At 58.7% G+C, this 17,835-nt stretch overlaps 1 protein-coding gene and 1 pseudogene across 1 annotated transcript; one reads left to right on the top strand and one right to left on the bottom strand.

Annotated features, from left to right (window-relative positions):
• Positions 1 to 1,832: 1,832 nt before the first annotated feature.
• ACTG1 (actin gamma 1) lies at positions 1,833 to 4,155 on the bottom strand. Its single transcript, XM_022589343.3, has 4 exons — positions 3,793 to 4,155; positions 3,079 to 3,517; positions 2,796 to 2,977; positions 1,833 to 2,707 (listed from the first exon to the last, which is right to left on the bottom strand). The coding sequence occupies exons 1-4, from the start codon at positions 4,153 to 4,155 to the stop codon at positions 2,564 to 2,566; spliced, it is 1,128 nt and encodes a 375-aa protein (XP_022445051.1). The 3' UTR covers positions 1,833 to 2,563.
• Positions 4,156 to 6,167: 2,012 nt separating this feature from the next.
• On the top strand, positions 6,168 to 7,496 carry LOC149746789 (uncharacterized; annotated as a pseudogene).
• Positions 7,497 to 17,835: the final 10,339 nt, after the last annotated feature.

Genomic DNA, 17,835 nt, shown 5'->3' with positions numbered 1-17,835 from the left:
ATTTGCCTACACGTTCTCCCAACTTTTCCTTGCAGATCTCCAGTCCTTCCATGGTCTGGAGATTAATCCTGTTTTCCACTTTGAAGCTGTTGCATCCCAAGTGCCTGTTGATAATGTTCTCCCGTGAAAAGCTCCTTTCTCTTTCTGTAGAAGTAGGCAGAGCTGGCCACATCTTGCTTTGGTTTGAGCCGATTCCGTGTCGAAAGTCATGGTGGCTACAGTCAATCTTTTCCTCAAGCTCCCTCTCCTTTGCAAAGCCTGCATTCAGTACGCAGAGCTACCCGGAGAAACCGATGCTGACAAAAGGTGAGATTTTCCACAGGGGCTGGAGGAGGGGCCCGAGGGGAGAGGTCACCGTGAGTGCCTCCCTTTGGCAGTGAAGTGTCTTTTGATGGATGGCAGCGTGCCAAGCTCTCCAATAGGCTCAGCCAGGCAACAGCCGTCATCCAGTGGGTACACTGATTGGGTTTGACATCCGGTTACTGTCCCCAGAGCACCACAAAGAATGGCCAGTGTCTTCTGTGCTGCCGAAATTCTGCTATACCCCACAGGAGCAGGAGGGTGGGCTGACATGCCCCTTCCACGCACAGGGAGGGTGTCCTGGCCTCCGCGTGGAGCAGGCACCGCTCTCCAGTTTGCAGAGGGGACAGAGGAGACGGAGGCCGGGAGTAGAGGGCCTTGCCCACCGGCCCCAATGCAAGAAGAGTGGATGGAGCTGGGATCGTGGCCACCTAAAGGTGTTCTGTCCTCCCCGGCGGCTCTCCTCAGTCCGGTCTATCCTGTTCCCTGAATCTGCTCATGCTTCAAATCAGATTTTCTAGTCCTGACTGAAAGCGGAATACTGCCCAGGGCAAAACAGTAATTTCTGACCTGTCACTCTTGTGCGTTCCACAGGTGGTCACAGGGAGATTATGAGCAAGGGGACAGGGGCAAAGCAGACGGAGGTGTGAGACTGGCAGGGTCCACCTTCTGCCCCCTAAAGGAGAGACTCCACATCTCCCTCAGCTGTATGTTCTTGGGGCCCCTTACTCCCAATCCAGCCCAGCCTAACAGGGCCTCCCTCCCCTGGACCCTGAAGCCCTCTCCCCAACTACCTAGAGGTTGAGCTAGAAAGCACCACCAGCCCCCACTGGTGAAACTTGCTTCCCAACAGCAAAGGCATGAAATCTCCAGATTTCAAAAACATGTTCTTCCAAACCCTTAAGCTTTTTCAATCTAGCGAAGAAAGCTTACCTTTCTGACCCAAACTGCAAAGAATTGTTTGAAAATCTGAAATACCTGAGGAAGACTCTGCCTGCCTTTACATAAAGTTTTGGGGCAGAAGCCATCAAGGAGCTCAGAGCCTGCGAGTCATGTTCATGTCACCAGATGACACTTCTATCATCAGATCGCAAGTTCCATGGCTCAACGGTCAGGCTCTATTTTATTAACCCCACGGTTGTTCCACTTTGATATGCTGACCAAAGAACAAGTCTCACCCTACCACTACCAGTGTGTGGAGAAAGCCACGCCCTTCACTACTTGTGTGTGGAGAAAGCCACACCCTTCGTGGCCCCAAGTGCTTCTATGGCAGCACAGCCCTACGCTAAATTGAGGACACCAAGTATAAAAAGATTTCTCCTTCCACCAGCTTGGGGGCCAATTCCAGCCAGGTTCTCCTTTCCCTAGAAGCCCACAAGCCCGCAACGTGAGGCGGATTCCAGCTGTGAAGAGATGTTCATTAGGACCACTTGCTCACCTCTGGTTTGGGTGAAACCAAACTGTTGCCTTATTTGAGCCGAGGCTGTTCCACCCTCACCCAACCTTCCATTCCCCAAAACAGGAGGCACTGATCAGTTTACTGCAGCACTTTTATTTCCTCACAATGACGCATTGCTGGGGCCTAATGTTCTCACATGACAGTAGAAAACCAAAATCTGTTGTCATCTCTTAGAGAATTGAGAATTGCGTACAAAAACCTTACATAAATTAAAAGAATAAATTTACAGGTGTGAATGCAAACTGTTTTCCAACTCAAGGTAAGTAACAACCCACGGTGTTCTGGCGGGAAAACTTCGGTAAGAAAGGAAAGCAAGTCCTAAGGCTCAGACCTTCCCAACCCCGTAAGACCGGCAAAACAGAAATGACAACTGGTTCAGGACTCCTGCCAGCCTCTAGAGAAATCCTGGAATAGGCAGCTCTGACACACTAATACCCTGCACAGGTCGAGAGACTCCTGGTCTCCCAGATTCTCATCAAGCCATTGGATTTCTCTTCCATAAATGTGTTCTCACCTCAGCCACAAAGTGACGGAGCCGCGTGTTAACTAGGGATTTAAATCAAAGATATGCACAGGATATTAAACATATACCAAGGGAAGAGTTAACTTGAATACAAGATCAAAATCAGCAACAAGTTCTACAATCCAGTGCTGATATCAGATACAAGCTTCTAGGACAAATTTCTTTTCAAAGGCTTATTCCAGTTTCATGAGGCTAGCATGAGGTGTATACATTTGCCAAGGCAAATTTATACTTCTGAATTAACTCATGCAGCAAATGCTACGCATCTGCTCGCAGTCCGTTTAGAAGCATTTGCGGTGGACAATGGAGGGGCCCGACTCGTCGTACTCCTGCTTGCTGATCCACATCTGCTGGAAGGTGGACAGCGAGGCCAGGATGGAGCCCCCGATCCACACCGAGTACTTGCGCTCGGGAGGAGCGATGATCTGGAAAAACAAGAACGTGGTTTTAGTCAGTGGCATTGTCTTCCCAGCAAGGCCTCCAAGCCCAAGCCCACAACCACCTCTGACTCACCTTGATCTTCATTGTGCTGGGGGCCAGAGCCGTGATCTCCTTCTGCATCCTGTCGGCGATGCCGGGATACATGGTGGTCCCACCAGACAGCACCGTGTTGGCATACAGGTCCTTCCGGATGTCGACATCACACTTCATGATAGAGTTGAAGGTAGTCTCGTGGATGCCACAGGACTCCATACCTAAGAGACAAAGCTCACTCTCAGCGGTCACGTTCAAGGTGAAAGGCACCTCGGCTCTCAACAGCCTCAGACGGAGGTCATGCTGCCTGCCTGACACCTACCCAAGAAGGAGGGCTGGAAGAGCGCCTCTGGACACCGGAACCGCTCGTTGCCGATGGTGATCACCTGACCATCAGGCAGCTCATAGCTCTTCTCCAAGGAGGAGGAGGACGCGGCGGTGGCCATCTCCTGCTCGAAGTCCAGGGCAACGTAGCAGAGCTTCTCCTTGATGTCACGCACGATTTCCCGCTCAGCTGTGGTGGTGAAGCTGTAGCCACGCTCCGTGAGGATCTTCATGAGGTAGTCTGTCAGGTCCCGGCCAGCCAGGTCCAGACGCAGGATGGCGTGGGGGAGGGCGTACCCCTCGTAGATGGGCACCGTGTGGGTGACCCCATCCCCAGAGTCCATGACTATACCAGTCGTGCGGCCAGAAGCGTACAGGGACAGCACAGCCTGGATGGCCACGTACATGGCCGGAGTATTGAAAGTCTCGAACATGATCTGCAAGAGGCAACAGCTCCTTAGTCAATGGAAGGGACCCAGGACCACCCCATGCTCACACACCATGCCAGCATGCCACAAATGTGATGTGTGAAGAAAAGAAAAAGAAGCAAGCAGAAACACAAATAAAAAACCTTGAGACTTCAGGGAGGAAATGCCAGAAGAACAGAACCCTAGAAATAGTGAAAGAAAAACTTGAATTTCAAAAATCAAAACTGAGCATGAAATGACTTGAGAAACAGATAGAACGGCCCAATCGACCCGGCCACGGTTACCTGGGTCATCTTCTCACGGTTGGCCTTGGGGTTCAGGGGGGCCTCCGTCAGCAGCACGGGGTGCTCCTCGGGGGCCACACGCAGCTCGTTGTAGAAGGTGTGGTGCCAAATCTTCTCCATGTCGTCCCAATTGGTGACAATGCCGTGCTCAATGGGGTACTTGAGAGTCAGGATGCCACGCTTGCTCTGGGCCTCGTCGCCCACGTAGCTGTCCTTCTGCCCCATGCCCACCATGACGCCCTGGTGTCGGGGACGCCCAACGATGGACGGGAACACGGCCCGGGGAGCGTCATCCCCAGCAAAGCCCGCTTTGCACATGCCAGAGCCATTATCGATGACGAGCGCGGCGATTTCTTCTTCCATTGTGATCTACTCAAAAATGCAACCATCTCAGGCGCGCCCTGGAGCCCAGGAACAGCCCCTGCACAAATGCCCTCGCCGCGAGAGGTTCCGCCTCCCCCCTCGACCAGCCGCCCCGGCAGCAGAGTAACCGTCTGGAACCGGGACCAGCTTTTATGTAACGCCCCCAGCAGCGTTGTTCCGCGAAGACACGGCCGGGTGCTCTCAGTACTCAGGCCCGGTCCCGGCCCCGCCCTCGCCCTGCCCTCTTCGCCGGCAGCACCCCCACTGAATCCGCCATGGACCCGCCGGGGCGCGTCCCACCTCACCCACTCCACGCCGCCCGGCTACCCTTTGTTCCCGGCGTCGGCGCGGCCGGGCCTCTGGGTCCAGGAGCGAAAAGCGGGCCTGCGGAGGGGCGCGGGGGCCCGGACACCGGGCCAGGCCAGACAGGCCTGGTCACTTACCGGCGGAGGAGGCGGCCGTAGGACGCGGAGAAACGAGCAGACAAGCGACGAGAGGACACGGAGCGTGAGCCGGCTGCGGCGAGTGAGATCGACCACGGCCTCCCCCGCCCGTATTTAAGCGGAGCGGGGCGCGCGCGCGGGCCGGCGGCGCGCGCGGCCCCAGAACATGTCCATATATGGCGATCTTTCCGAACGCCGGGCGCCCATTGGCCCGCCCGGCAGGGGCACGTGGGGCCCCGCGCCCGGTCCCGCCCCCCACCCGCACCGCCCCCAACCGCCCCGCCCGCGCCGCCCCCGCGCGCCCGAGAACCTGCGAGCGAGACCACGCGCGGGCTGGCGCTGGCCTGCGCGGGGGCGGGGTGGGTGGGCGTCCCCGGGGATCGCAGGGCGGGGTGCAGAGGATGCCGCGGAGCTGACCCTCCGGCCCCGCCCCGGGACTGCTGGGCGCTGTTGGGGAGGGCCCGGCTGCACCCCGAAACTGCCTGGCCCGGGGCTGGGCGGCATTCGGAGCCGGTTGTGCGCCCGCGGCCGGCCCCGCAGGGGGGGGCTTTGCTCCCCGGGCGCCCCCTTCGAGCTTTCTCCCCGAGGCTCTGCAGGCCGCGAAGGCGGGTTCCCGGCGCCGGGCTGGGGGAGGGGAGGGTGGTGGTCCCCGCAGGCTGCCCATGCGGCATTGTGGGCCCCATGGTCCGGGGGAGTCCCGGGGAGCCGTGACCTCGCCCCTGTCACGATGGGAAGGAGCCGCCCGTTCCCTAGCGCAGCCATGACCGCGTAGTCTCCTCCGCCGGAGTTGGGGCGCTCGGGGGTCCCTGACGGTGCAAAAACGGGGTCCTTGGCGGTGCAGAGACTGGCCCCGTTATACCACACCCAACACATCCTGCCCCTCAAACCGCAAGCCCGATTGTCCCCAGGCGGGGGCTCCACTCCGGGTTTGGGGCCACCCCCTCCCTGTCCGTTGGGGAGAGGGTGGAGCTTTGTTTCACTTTAGTCATCTTTGGGCATCGTAGGGAAACTGAGGCAGGGAAGAGTAGTTTTGACCGCCTGAACGGTCAACTCACCCCTAAACTTGAGAAGGGGAACTCTCTCTTCTGTTTATGACACTAGGAGTAAACCCAATGGACCCCGGCAGCCCTGGGGCTGTGGTTTTCCCGGGTCCAGGGCGCGCCCTTTTCCCCGGGAGCCTGCTCTTGAAGACCTGTCATCTCTGGCAGGGTCCTGGTCACACCTGCTGCTTCCAGTGCTTTCGTTATGCCCGGAGGGAACCAGGTACTACGGTTTCCTTGGACTTACTTGTAAGCTTTCGGGATTGCTCAGTACAGAATTAAACATCAGAGGAGGCATGTGTAAGAGCACACTGGCCATGAGGGGTGACAGTGGTGCCGGACTGAGTCTGGGGACTCGTCCAAGGTCCGGGCGCGCTGGGCTCTACCCGGGCTGATGTCTGATGGGGGGCGAGGCCGGGCGCCCCAAGAGCCCTGAAAGGTCAGCTGGTGTCCACATCTACCTTGGGCTAGGCAGGTAAAGCAGCCGCCCAGCCCACCTGCGGACTGCAGTCACCCAGATGCCAAGGCCATGCCTATGGCCACCCATGCCACCAGGCCTAGCTGGGTCCCAGACTCCCCAGACTTTCCAAGGGTGTAGGGCAAGGCTACTGTCCATCAGGTGTGTGCTCCACCCGTGGAAGAACTTGGGGCTGGGCCTCCGGAAAACCCATCCTTACAGGCGCTCCTGGGCACAACCACCGGCCTTCAACCCCCAGGTGGGGGCGTCAGTGTGCGAAGAAGACTGCAACACTTGGGGGTCCCAAGATGTCACACACGAGAAGTGGGAAGTATCCAGTATCCAAGGCGTCGCGTCCTGTGTCTGCCCACCCCGCATTCCACTCAGGCTCCCTCGACTGCGGGGGCCTCCCCTCCTCGGACTCCAGTTCCCTCTGGCACTCCTTTGTCTGGTGTGCCCGGGCTGCTTCGTGGGACAGATGGGGAGGGGGCAGAGGCCGTTGGACCTCTGTCCCCGTTCCCCCTTCCTTCTTTCCCACCTTGCAGTCCGCAGGGCGCTGGGTGCACGGCCGAAGGGTTGTGGGGGGGAAGTGGGGCGGGGCCTGGGAGCCCCGAGATTTCCGGGGCTTCCCCCTTCGGTAGGCCGCCAGCCCGCCACCCGCAGGGCCGGGCTGCGGGGGAGGGCAAGGGGCGTTCTCAGCCGGCCTGGCGCTGGCTGGGGTGGGGGAGCAGTTTCCAGTTCCGCGGCTGTGTCACCCGGCGCGGTGGGGCGGGGGTCAAGGTGAGGCCGCAGGTGTGCGGGTGCGGGGCGGTGGCGCGCGGCGCGGCCATATTTGGCCATTTCGGCGCCGGCGGAGCCCCGCCCATCGCCCGGGAAGCCGCAGCCTGGGCAGCCCCGTCCCCGCCCGCCGCCGGCCCTGAGTCACCGGCCGGGCGGGGGGCGGAAGTAATGGACTGGGGGCGCCGGGCGCGCTCCTAGCCTTATTTAGTCAAGGAGGCCGTGGATTGGCCGGCGGAACAAAGGGGCGGTGGCGGGGGGCGGGGAGGCCCCGGGGCCTTCGAGGAGGCGGGGCGGGGAGGGGACCGGCAGCTTCTCCCATCCTCACCGCGGGACTCCGCGGGTCTCAGCGGGTCCGGGAGACCTCGCTGCATCGCGTCACGCCCGGCCGCGAGAGTGCAGCGTGGGGGTGCGCGCGGGCCCAGAGGTCACGTGGCCCGGGCGGGGGGAAGCGGAGCTGGAGGCTTGGCGGTGGGGGGGCGGGCAGGGGGCGACGACCCTCCTGGGAAGCACCATCCGGAAGCAGGAGTAAGTGGACGCCGTGGGTCCAGGGACCGGGCCCCAGATAGAGCGAGACCTCCAAGCCCCAAACAGGGGGTTGGGGAACGCCGCATTCTGCGCTGAGATTTTTCTGTTTTGCAATCGGGCAGTGCGAGGCCTCGCCCAAGGTCATCTCAGGGCTGTGCTCATGGAAGCGCACGGCTGCCCCCACCCCTCCTGAAGCTGGAGAGGCCCTGGAGCCCCTTGGGAGGGGACCACACGGATGTGGCAGCCCCTGGCTTGGGTCAGCAGGGAGGCCCTGGGAGGAGAGAGTCAGCAACTGCACTTCTGCCCAGAAGTGGGTGTGTCCTTCCCATCTTGAGGATGCAGACTTGGGGCTCAGAGAAATGATGTGAGTTTTTTAGCCCAGTGCTGGTTTGGTGCATTTATTGTGACCTTGCTGCATCTCGTTTCATCTTCTATCCATTTAACGGCTGAGAAGACAGTGGTGCAGGGAGGTGGCATCACCTTGCAAGGAAGTCTGGCGTAGCTGAGACTTAGCCCCAGGCCTCCCCAGCCCTGGACACTGCCAGGCAACCCCATCTCAGGGTCCTTCCCTTGTCCCTCCCTCTGACACCCACACCAGCCTGGCGTCTCCTTGCTCCAGCCTCCAGGGATGCTTCCCGGGATCCAGGTCACCTCTGCACCTGGTAGCCTCACCCCCAGCCCATCACCCCACCCCTGCCTTCTGCCTCTCTCCACCTCCCAACTAGCCAGTTACTTGCCAGGCAGTCAGGGTAGGGAACTTGGTAATGAGTCCCCCTTCGGGCCTTTGCCTCTGCCAGGAATGTCTTTCCTTCCCCTCCCTCCAAATACAATATGGGATCCTGGGTTGGATCCTGGAACACAAAAGAAGACGGTAGTGGAAGAACTGGTGAAATCCGAATAAAGTCTGGAGTTTAATTAATTAAGTACCAAAGTCAATCTCTCAGTACAATTGTACCATGACTGTAAGATGTTAACATTAGGGGAAACCGGGTAGAGAGGCTGCAGAAATACTAATACTGTCTTTGTGACATTTGTGTAAATCTAAAATTATCTCATAATAAAAACTTCATTTTAAAAATGCCAAGGAGTACTTCCCTGGTGGTCCAGTGGTTAAGACTCCGCGCTTCCACTGCAGGGGGTGTGGATTCAATCCCTGGTCAGGGAAGTTCCACGTGTGGAGCGGTGCAGCCAAAAAAAAAAAAAGCCAAGGAAAACCAAAGTTTCCCTACCCTCAGCTCACTGTCCTATTCTCTCAGGCTTGTGGATCAAATGCAAGATGAGTGTTCTGCCACCTAAAACCTTCTCCAGGTCACTGGGCTGGCTCCCAGTGGGGCAGGGGCAGCCTCTGGAGTGGCTCTCTCTGCTTGGAACAAGGGTCCCCAGGCTGCCCTGGTAGGCAAGGTCAGCTTACTGCTGGCTTGGCCAGCCTGCCTCTGAGTTTCAGGCCAATGAACAGAGTCAGGGCCACACATTTCTGTCTCTGGTCTTAAGTGTCCAGTGGGGCTTGTTCTCCTGCCGGCACTTTACAGACAGTCATGGAGGGTCCATATATCCCAAGGCACCCTGGAGGCCAGGGCTCCAGCCCCACGCCCTGCGGAGCCACCCTGGTGGCCAGCTGCTCGGGCACTTAGGCATTGGTGAGTTGTCAGGTGCTCTGTGCTCAACCCTGCCATTTGTTCTGTGCCAGCATGCACTGGGCCAGGCCTCTTCATGTGTCATCCAGTCCTCACTGCATAAGGCAGGGAAACTGAGGCTCGCAGTGTGCAGCCCCCACATGAAGTTGGGGTGTCAGGTACACAGAGACACCCAGGCCAAGGCTTCACTGCTCCGGCAGTGGAGGGCTCCAGGCATTTTGAAGACAGGCCCCACTGGAGTTTATTGGAGGTTCCCATCGCCCCACTGGGGTGCAGCAGGAACCAAGGAGGCCTCTGGAAGAACACTGGGTTGGGAGTCAGGACCTGAGTTCTGAGCCTCAACTTCTGTAAAGAAGATGGGCCAATGATGTGAGGGGTGTGTGGCCCACCACAGGCTCTGAGGCTGGTACCCCTCCTGCACTGGATGATAGGTCTGGGGACAGGAGACCATTGGGTGGCCCAGTGAACTTTCCCCAAGCCTCACCACTGAGGTTTTCCAGACCTCTGGCCTCAACGTCCCCAGGCATTCAGTTTTCGATGATGCTTAAGCTGTGCTCACTCAGCACCTGTGTGTGTCAGACCTGAGATTACCAGGAGCGGCGGCCTCCTTACTCTGCTTTCAAGGGCACACCCCCCAGGCCTCGTTCCACTGGGCCCTGGGGGACAGTGACAGCGCTGCCTACACCACTGAGCAGGCTGCTGGACCTGGTACAGTGGTCCAGAAATGGTCACCGTCTGCTCTTCATCTTTGCTGCACACACTGCCAAGAGCACACACTGCCCACCTGTGTGGGCCCTGCCCCCGGAGGTCACCACTTTTCACCTCTGCATAGTTCTTACTCTTGGTGAGCTGTGTCCACAGATTGCAAAGGGGAACCAAGGATTAAACCCAGGAGGCCAGGCCTCCAGCTGCTTCATGACAGTTCCACCTCAGCATGTGGCTAAAGCCAGAAACCAGGGACTTCCCTGGCAGTCCAGTGGTTAAGGCTTCATACTCCCAATGCAGGGGGCATGGGTTTCATCCCTGGTCGGGGAGCTGAGATCCCGCATGGCCCACGGTGTGCTCAAAAATAAAAAGTCAGAAACCAGGGTGCCCACCAGACCATGGCACACTCTGCACATCCCTGGCCTGTGTCCAGTCCAGCTGTCAGCCTCCTGGTTCCCCACAATTAATATTACAAATCACATCACCCTGCTCCCCATGCCACCCACTGCCTCAAGATAGAACATGAACCCCTTACTCTGTTGCTGGAGGCTTTCATGGCAAGCTCTGCCTGATCCTCCACCCTTTCACCTACTATACCTCTCACTCACTGCCCTCCAGCCTAGGACCAGCACCTGCCCAGAAAGTTTTTCCCGTTGGCCGCCTCCTCCCTGCAGGCCTCCAGGTCATCCCCTGGCCTTGGGGCAAGTCCCCACCTCCCACTTGAATGTTGGTTATTCAGTTTGTCCCTGCCCTCTGCCCCAGAGTGTAGGTTCTCTGGACACAAGGTGAAGCTGGTGTCCCCTGGTACCTATACAGGGGAAGGAAGCAGAAGGAATGGAGAGAGTAGGGCTCCAGCCCTGAAAGAGGGAAGGGCCTTCCCTGAGAGTCAGAAGGGGGACAGGGGAGCTGCCGAGCTGTTCCCCCAACCCTGACTCCAATATTCAAAGAGAGGATATAGCTCTAGAGCTGAGAGGGAAGGGAGCAGAGGCCTGACTGCCCTCAGGGACCCTCTCCCAGCACCCAAGCTGGTAGGTTCACGGGGGTTGCAGGGGACAAGGGTGGGGCACCCCTCCTGCCCTTCCCGCTCTGGCACGGTGCTGCGGGGAGCTCGCCCGGCCAGCCAAACTCTCTTGAGCTGGACAAGGTCAGGGCTGCCGTGACAGGTGTCCCCACCCCTGGTAAGACACGGACAGGAGGCCGCTGCTCTGGGCGCTCTGTCCTCCCCGCCACTGCTCCAAAGGCTGCAGCTGGAGTGGGCAGAGTGGAGGGAGGTGAGGTCACGGCTTACGTCGAGTCCCGGCTCCGCACCGGCCACCCAGGCCTTCCCGGCGCTCTCCTTCCGGGTTTTGGACTTCCCAGGGAAGCAGCGCCCAGGGGGCGGGCCCTGCTGCTCTCAGCCCCGCCCGCTCCGGCCGGTTTGGGACGGGGCAGGGCTCCGGGTGCTCACACCCGCCCTGGGCCCAGGGCCGCGTGTCCTAATTTGGTCCTGGGGCAGTTCCCGGGCCACGAGTCGTAGCGTGCACCTTCCTGCGCCCCGGCCCGCCTCCACCTCTGGGAGCCTGACCCCAGCACCAGCTTTCTCTGAGCCCTTTGGTGTCAGCGCGGGAGTCCCGGCAGAGACTAGGTCCAGCGGGCGGCCGAGGGGTGCGGAACAGGCTGCCACCGAAGCAGTGCCAACCAGGGCCGGAGGCCTGGGGCGCCCTGCCACCCGCGGCCATTCTGCGCCCCCTCCGTTAGCTGGTTTCGGACCTGGGGTCAGAGCCCCCTCCCCTGCACCGCACAAGCCGCATCTCCTCTGCCCCGGCGGTCAGGCACGGGCTGGGTGCGGGGTCATCTCCCACGCGGAGAGAGCTCTGCGGCCTGGGCCAGGAGATGGCGCTCTGGCCGGCTGCGGCGGCCCCGAGCGCCCAGCTCTGAAGCAGGCTGCTGTCATTCCCAGGTGGGCCGCCAGGTGGGTCCCGCTATCGCGGCTAAGCGCCCCGGGCCGGGAGAGGAGTCGGGGCCGCACCTGCCGCCCCATCCCAACTACCCCAGCCCTCCCCAGAGCCCGGACGACCCCCGCAGCCATTGACTCGGGCTGGGGAGGATGCTGCCAGTGGCCCCTGAGTCACTGCCGCCCGAGGGTGACAGGGAGCGGCTTGGGAGTGGCCGGTGACCTCAGCCGGTGCTGACACAGGGTGACAAGGTGGGATTGGGGTCAGCCAGCACCCAGGGCAACGGAAGAGGGGAGGGCCAGGGCCTCCACTCAGCCAGGCAGGGCCAGCCCACCCCTATGTCCCTGTGCCTTCTGTTCGGGGAGCGGGCAGCACCCACAGAGGGACCCCAAAGCTAGGGCAGACCCTGGACCTGAGTGTGTCTGTTGAATACACAGCTGGTTCCCTGGGAGGGTTTAGATGCCAGCTGCCATGCTGTCTGCCCATTGGACACACTGGGTTATTTCAGCAGCTAGGCCACCTGGGCAGATGGCCATAGATAACCAACTCAGAGAGGAGAGGGAGGCTCAGAGAGGCTGAGGTTGGTTCCAGGTCACACAGCAGGATTGGAGGGGGTGGGACTGTGAGCCCCCTCCCCCAACTATACACACCCTGCTGGCTATGGGGAGGCAGAGGTTGGGGGACAAAGGGGTGTGAGTTCATTCCTCTTCTCCAGGGGCTGCCCAAGGGCTGTGAGCTGTGGGGCTAGGTCATTTGGGACTGGGCTAGCCCCAGGAAGGTGGGAGAGGGAGCCGGCAGGGATGCAGCCTCCGGGGGACCTGGATTGCCACACCAGGGCAGCAGAGAGACACGGAACACCCTGAAGATGGATGGGTGGGGGGCAGAGAGAGCCAGGTTGGGGTTAGGTCATTCCTGGGGAAGGACAGAGGATGCCCATGGGCTGGTGGCCAGAGCTGTACCTCTACCTCCCTGGGTGACAGGTGGGTCGGCCCTACCTGTGTGTCTACCAGGACCTGTGTGAGTGAATTGTCTCAGGGAGCCAGCCCCCAGGAGCAGCCCTGACCCACAGGAGCCACAGCCAAGGTCAGCAGTGCTGAGCAGACTCATACCCACTCCTGCTCACAACATTCTCTTCCCCACTTTGCCCGGGCACAGACTGAGCATGGGGGGGCGGGGCGGGGAGCCACCCAGCTGTGAAGGGACAGGCCTGGGGTCTGTAAGTAGGAGTTGAGTTTGCATATCTGCAGGTGCCTGTGTTTTACCTACCTGGGAACAAGGGAGGGAGTTTCGAGATGATAATGTTCCCTCAGATTTTTTTTCTGTGTGGCCGCACCGCGCAACATGCAGAATCTTAGTTCCCTGACCAGGGAACAAACCTGTGACCCCTGCAGTGGAAAAAATGAGTCTTAACCGCAGGACCGCCGGGGAAGTCCCATGTTCCCTCAGACTTTGAAGGCTTGACTCCCGACTCTTCCTACTGTTCCTCTTGGGAAATGGTTGTCATTTGAGTCCCGATCTGGCGTCCATGGTTTTTTGTGTTTCTGCACAAGCATTTGGGCTTTTCCCTTTTTTCCAGCCGATCTGAGATTTCTGGGGTACCCGTGCTGAAGACCTCATTCTTGTCTTGGTCACTTCTAGGCCCTAGGCCCTCAATGTCCTTCAGTTCTTTGGAATTTTCTTGTGTTATTTTTTTCATAATTTCCCTCTTTCCTGTTTTATTTTTTTTCTGTTCTTTTGTTTGGGGATTTCTATTAATTGGCTGGTCATATCTCCTAGTTGAATCCTTTAATTGTCTTATTTTTTCTTCTATCTATTTATCTTTTTTAACTTCCTGGAATATTTGACTTCTTCTGACCCTGCAGTGGGATTTTAAATTCTAATTATTATGGTTTTTAAATTTTTTTAGAGAACTTAATAAAAACTTAATAAATTTTTACCATTTGTCACACTTGCCTTATCTTCTTTTTATCTTTCCCTTTTCCTATCTAAACCATTTGGGAGTCAGTCTCAGACGTCCTGCCCTTTACTCCTTAATATTTCAGTGTCTTTTTGCAAAGAACAGGGATGTTGTCTTATATAACCACAGTATAGCAACCAAAATCAGGCAATTTCACATCAATATGGCACAGTTCATCTAATCTGAAATCTAAATTTCAGTGATGACAGTTGTCCCAATAATGTCCTACATAGCATTTTTCCCTGACCTAATCCAGGATCTGTATTGCATTTAGTTGTCCTAACCTATGACATACTTAATCCCCAAGGCCTCTCTCCTGTTCTCTGCACCGTTTATAGCATCACCTATAGGTGAGAAGATTTTTATTAGAAGCAGACCAGCACTAATGCTTCGAGCTAAGTGGCATGACACTGTCCCCATGGGAGCCATTTGACAAAGGAAGGTGACCACGTGCAGAGCCTGTTTGACTGTAGAAGGCAATGGACCACTTCTGTTTTGGCCCAGCAGTCAGAGATGGAGTTTATTCCTTTTTGGATCCCCAGCAAGATTTCTGGCACACTTAATAAGTGTGTAGGTACTTAATAAGTGTAGGTACAAGAGTAGGTACTTAATAAGTGCCTGTGATTATTTGACATGGGAAGTCTGGTTCTTTCACGATGCGCTGAGCCTCTGCAGATAGATTTGGCGTTGTGCACGGGTGTCTGTGTGTGTGTGTCTGTGTGTCTGTGTGCATGCATGTCTGGGCATGTGTGTGAAGGTGCACATAGACAGGGGCTGGGCAGAGGCTGCCATGGTCACCTGCGGAGTTGTGAGCTCCTGATCGTCCATGCCAGGTGTTGACACATCTTGGGCACCTGTGTGTCTGCAAGCCCAGGTGGGCAGTAAATATGCACATTTTGATGAAGTTGCCCTGGTCCTCACTCAGCCCCATGCAGCCGGGGCTCACGCTCAGATATTGCAAGTGTTCCTCTCTTGTCCCAGGAATGTGCAAAGGTCCTAAGGTTTGGGTGCTGGAAGACTGCCCAGTGGTCATGGGACATCTGAGCTTGCTGAGGTGCCCTCAATCCTGTCCTTGTGGTCCCTTCGGGAACTTTCGGCCTTGCTGGGTTCCAGAGGCCTCTGGTCTCTCCCTCCCCTCTCCTGCTGGATATAGCCCTCATCTCCCCCTCTCCCCGCCCCCTGACCTTATGGTTTTATAAGAGACAAAAGCCAGGAGACTGCACCAGCTTTGTACCCTGAAAGCTCTAAGTGGGGGCCTCCCCAGCCCAGCCAGCACCTCTCTGCTTGAAACGGGGCGGGGGGACCAGGCAGGAGAGGTTTTCAAGGAGCTGCTTTGCCAAGACTGTGTGTATCTGGGTGCGTGTGTGTGAAGACGAGGGTCTTGAGGGGGATATAGGGTGGGGGAAGGGAGGGGTCTTGAGAGATGGTGGTGGGTGTGGATTTTCACATGAAGCAAGCGGGAGGCACAGGCTGGGCACCCCCAGTGTTTGCACACACAGCGCAGTCTGAGATGTGCGAGCCCCCTCCCTTCTGCCCTGCTGAGGGGAACTGTCACCCTAAACCGCCTGCAGGCCTCCAGTAAACCAACCTAGGCCCCCGCCCGCCCATGTAAGTGGAACTGTGGGGCAGCGGAGAGCTCTGCCATGAAAAAATCATGAGGACACCAAGCTGTGGGCCTGTTTCAGGAACAATGCAGGAGGCTGGGCCCTGGGTGCCTGCCAAGCTGGACCCCAGGAGAAGGTGATGGGCCCAGGAGTGAAGAAATCAGGGCCTCAGGCTGTGCCCAGCAGCATCTGGACCAGCAGAGTGGCCCTCACCTCCTTGCGGGGCCAAGAAGTTCGGGGGCAGAGGGCCAAAGGGGTGGCGGAGGCCTGGCCATGGGAGGGGCAGAGTACCCAGGATGGCCTGGGAGAGGAATGCCAACTAGAGCAGCAGCTGGTCAGGGCCTGGGGCTGAGGCGCAGGCTCTGGAAAGCGGGGTGGGGCACTGGGGATCTCCTCTGTGAGGAGTAATTCCCAGAGACTCACTGCCCTGCGGGATGGGTCTGTCTGGCATTGCTCAGCGCAGGGGGCCAAGACTTTAGTCTGGGAAAGGTGTGACTGTGGAGGTCCCTCAGCCGGTGGGGCTGTCCTGGCCTCCATCCTGGGCCATTTCCCAGTTTCCAGGCTCCAGGCCAGCTGAGGTGGGGAGGGCCCCTTCCCCCAGCCTGCACACACAGAGCACCTGTGCCAACTCACACCACCAGCATCAGTGTTGCCCGGGCACTGAGCCTGGTGCATGCGCTGGTCACCATGGCAGCAGGTAGTGTGCTGGCAGGAGCCCAGGCTGGGCTCTAGCATCTAGGGCTGGCTGTCTAGACATGCGGAGGTGGGCGTGCTTTCCCTGGTAGCACCAGAGGGGCCTGGCTGGGTGGAGTGGGAGGTAGACCCTCCAAATGGCCAAGCCTGCCCATCCCCCAGCACCCCAGGAAAGGAACCGTTTCCTGAGAGCTCCAGGGTGGATGCCAGGGGCCTGGGGGGCTCTAAGGCCCTCTCTGCTCTTGGCCCTAGCTGGACACTAAGAGGGCAAGAGGCTGAGGATCGGCCCCAGCCTTTTCTGCTGGAGCCTCTGACAGCTGAGGCCACCCCTGCCCTCTGGGCCCAGCTGTGGCCATAAGGGTCCATCTGGCTGTGTCCATCTGCAGGTGGCCACTCCGTGAAGCAGGGAGCCAGAGGTGCTGCTCACCTTAGGAAAAGGTGCCTTCCTCAAGTCAAACATATTAAAGTTGGTGTGTCAGGTGGCCTGACGTCTGTGCCCAGGCCTGGTCCAGGTTGCAGATGCGAGCCCAGGGTGGTGTGGACACACTGGGTTTGTGCCCTCACCCCTGGGAAGGGACTGTGTCAGGTTCAGAAGTGAGCAGGGGCAGGTGAATGGGGGTCCCAGAGTGGCAGGGACTTTGGATGCCCCAGAGTGTAGGCTGGACAGGGCAGCGGTGGGCACGTTTGTGTGCCCCAAGTGGGTGGCTGTGTGGACAAGTTCTGGCAGGGGGGATGGGGTTCTGTGAGAAGGGTGCTCCCTATTGCCTGAGGATGCTGCCACGGGGCTGCAACACCCAGCCCACCACAGGCTCTCATAAGGAGTGTACATCTGGGGTGTGAGGAGCGCCCCTGAAACAGATTCCCTTATGCTGTGCACAGCCTGGTCGCCCTGCTGGGCAGATATGAGTGGGCTCTGAGGCTGGGATCCAGAGCAGCATCTCCAGACTGGGGCTGACCCAGCAGGTGGCCATGGCTCACTCTGCCCAGTTCCTGTCTGTGTGTACTTAAACACACACACACACACGAGGGGCCCAGACTCCCATGCACCCCACCCCATCTATCAGCAGAGGCTCAGCCCATCACATAAGAATCCTACATCAAACATTCACAGGCACTTATTAAGTACCTACTGTGTGCCAGAATCTTTCGGGGGATGCAGAAAGGAACCATGACCCTAGCAGGCAGCTGGACGAGGGCCTGAGATCCTGAGGGGGAGGGAGGGAGGGGGGACCATCTGTGCAAACGACCTCCCTCCGAGGAAGCCTGGGCTGGAAGGCTCGCCTCTCAGAGTCCCCCTGGGGCCTGAAAGGCCAGCCCATGGCTCACACCCCTGGGTTAGTGCCAAGGAGCCCCACCCCACCTCCACCTGGGGCTGTGGGGCCCTAGAATTGAGAGGCCACAGGCCCTTCTTTCTGGCTCTGCTGCTGAGAAGCTGCCTGGAGCCAGGCCCACTTAGCGCCTGGCGGCTGGGCTTCCTCCCGTGGGGCACGTGATGCCCATGAGCACCCTGCCAGCACCAGTCAGCACTAATGAGGCCGTCATGCTAATCGGAACAGGCCAGCTCCTTTGCAGCCTGACTGGGAGTTGGGGGTGCAGAGGAGAGACCAGTGCCCATGCCTGGTGGTGGCCATGGGCACAGCTGCCCCCCAGCCCACCCCCACACCACCGTACACATGTGACCTGAAGTGTGGACAGCATCATGGCTTGTACCTCCAAACCAGGACATTTCCCTGGGCAACCCAGTCCCATAGGAACTTGGGGGGATTTTTTGTGGGCATCATCTCTGGGGAGGGGGGTGCAACCCCAGATTGCATCTCCCTACCATGGGGTACCTGGCACGCAGCCTAGCCAGGCACACAGTCGATGCTCTATAAACGTGTGGGTCGCAGAGGTGGACAACAGTACGCC

This window comes from Delphinapterus leucas, chromosome 19 (assembly GCF_059928025.1).
Source record: "Delphinapterus leucas isolate spDelLeu-1000000601 "Yukka" chromosome 19, BTC_Dleu_Yukka2, whole genome shotgun sequence".
Classification (NCBI taxonomy): domain Eukaryota; kingdom Metazoa; phylum Chordata; class Mammalia; order Artiodactyla; family Monodontidae; genus Delphinapterus; species Delphinapterus leucas.
Note: the sequence above shows the minus strand (reverse complement) of the source record. Positions and strands in the feature narration are given on the sequence as shown.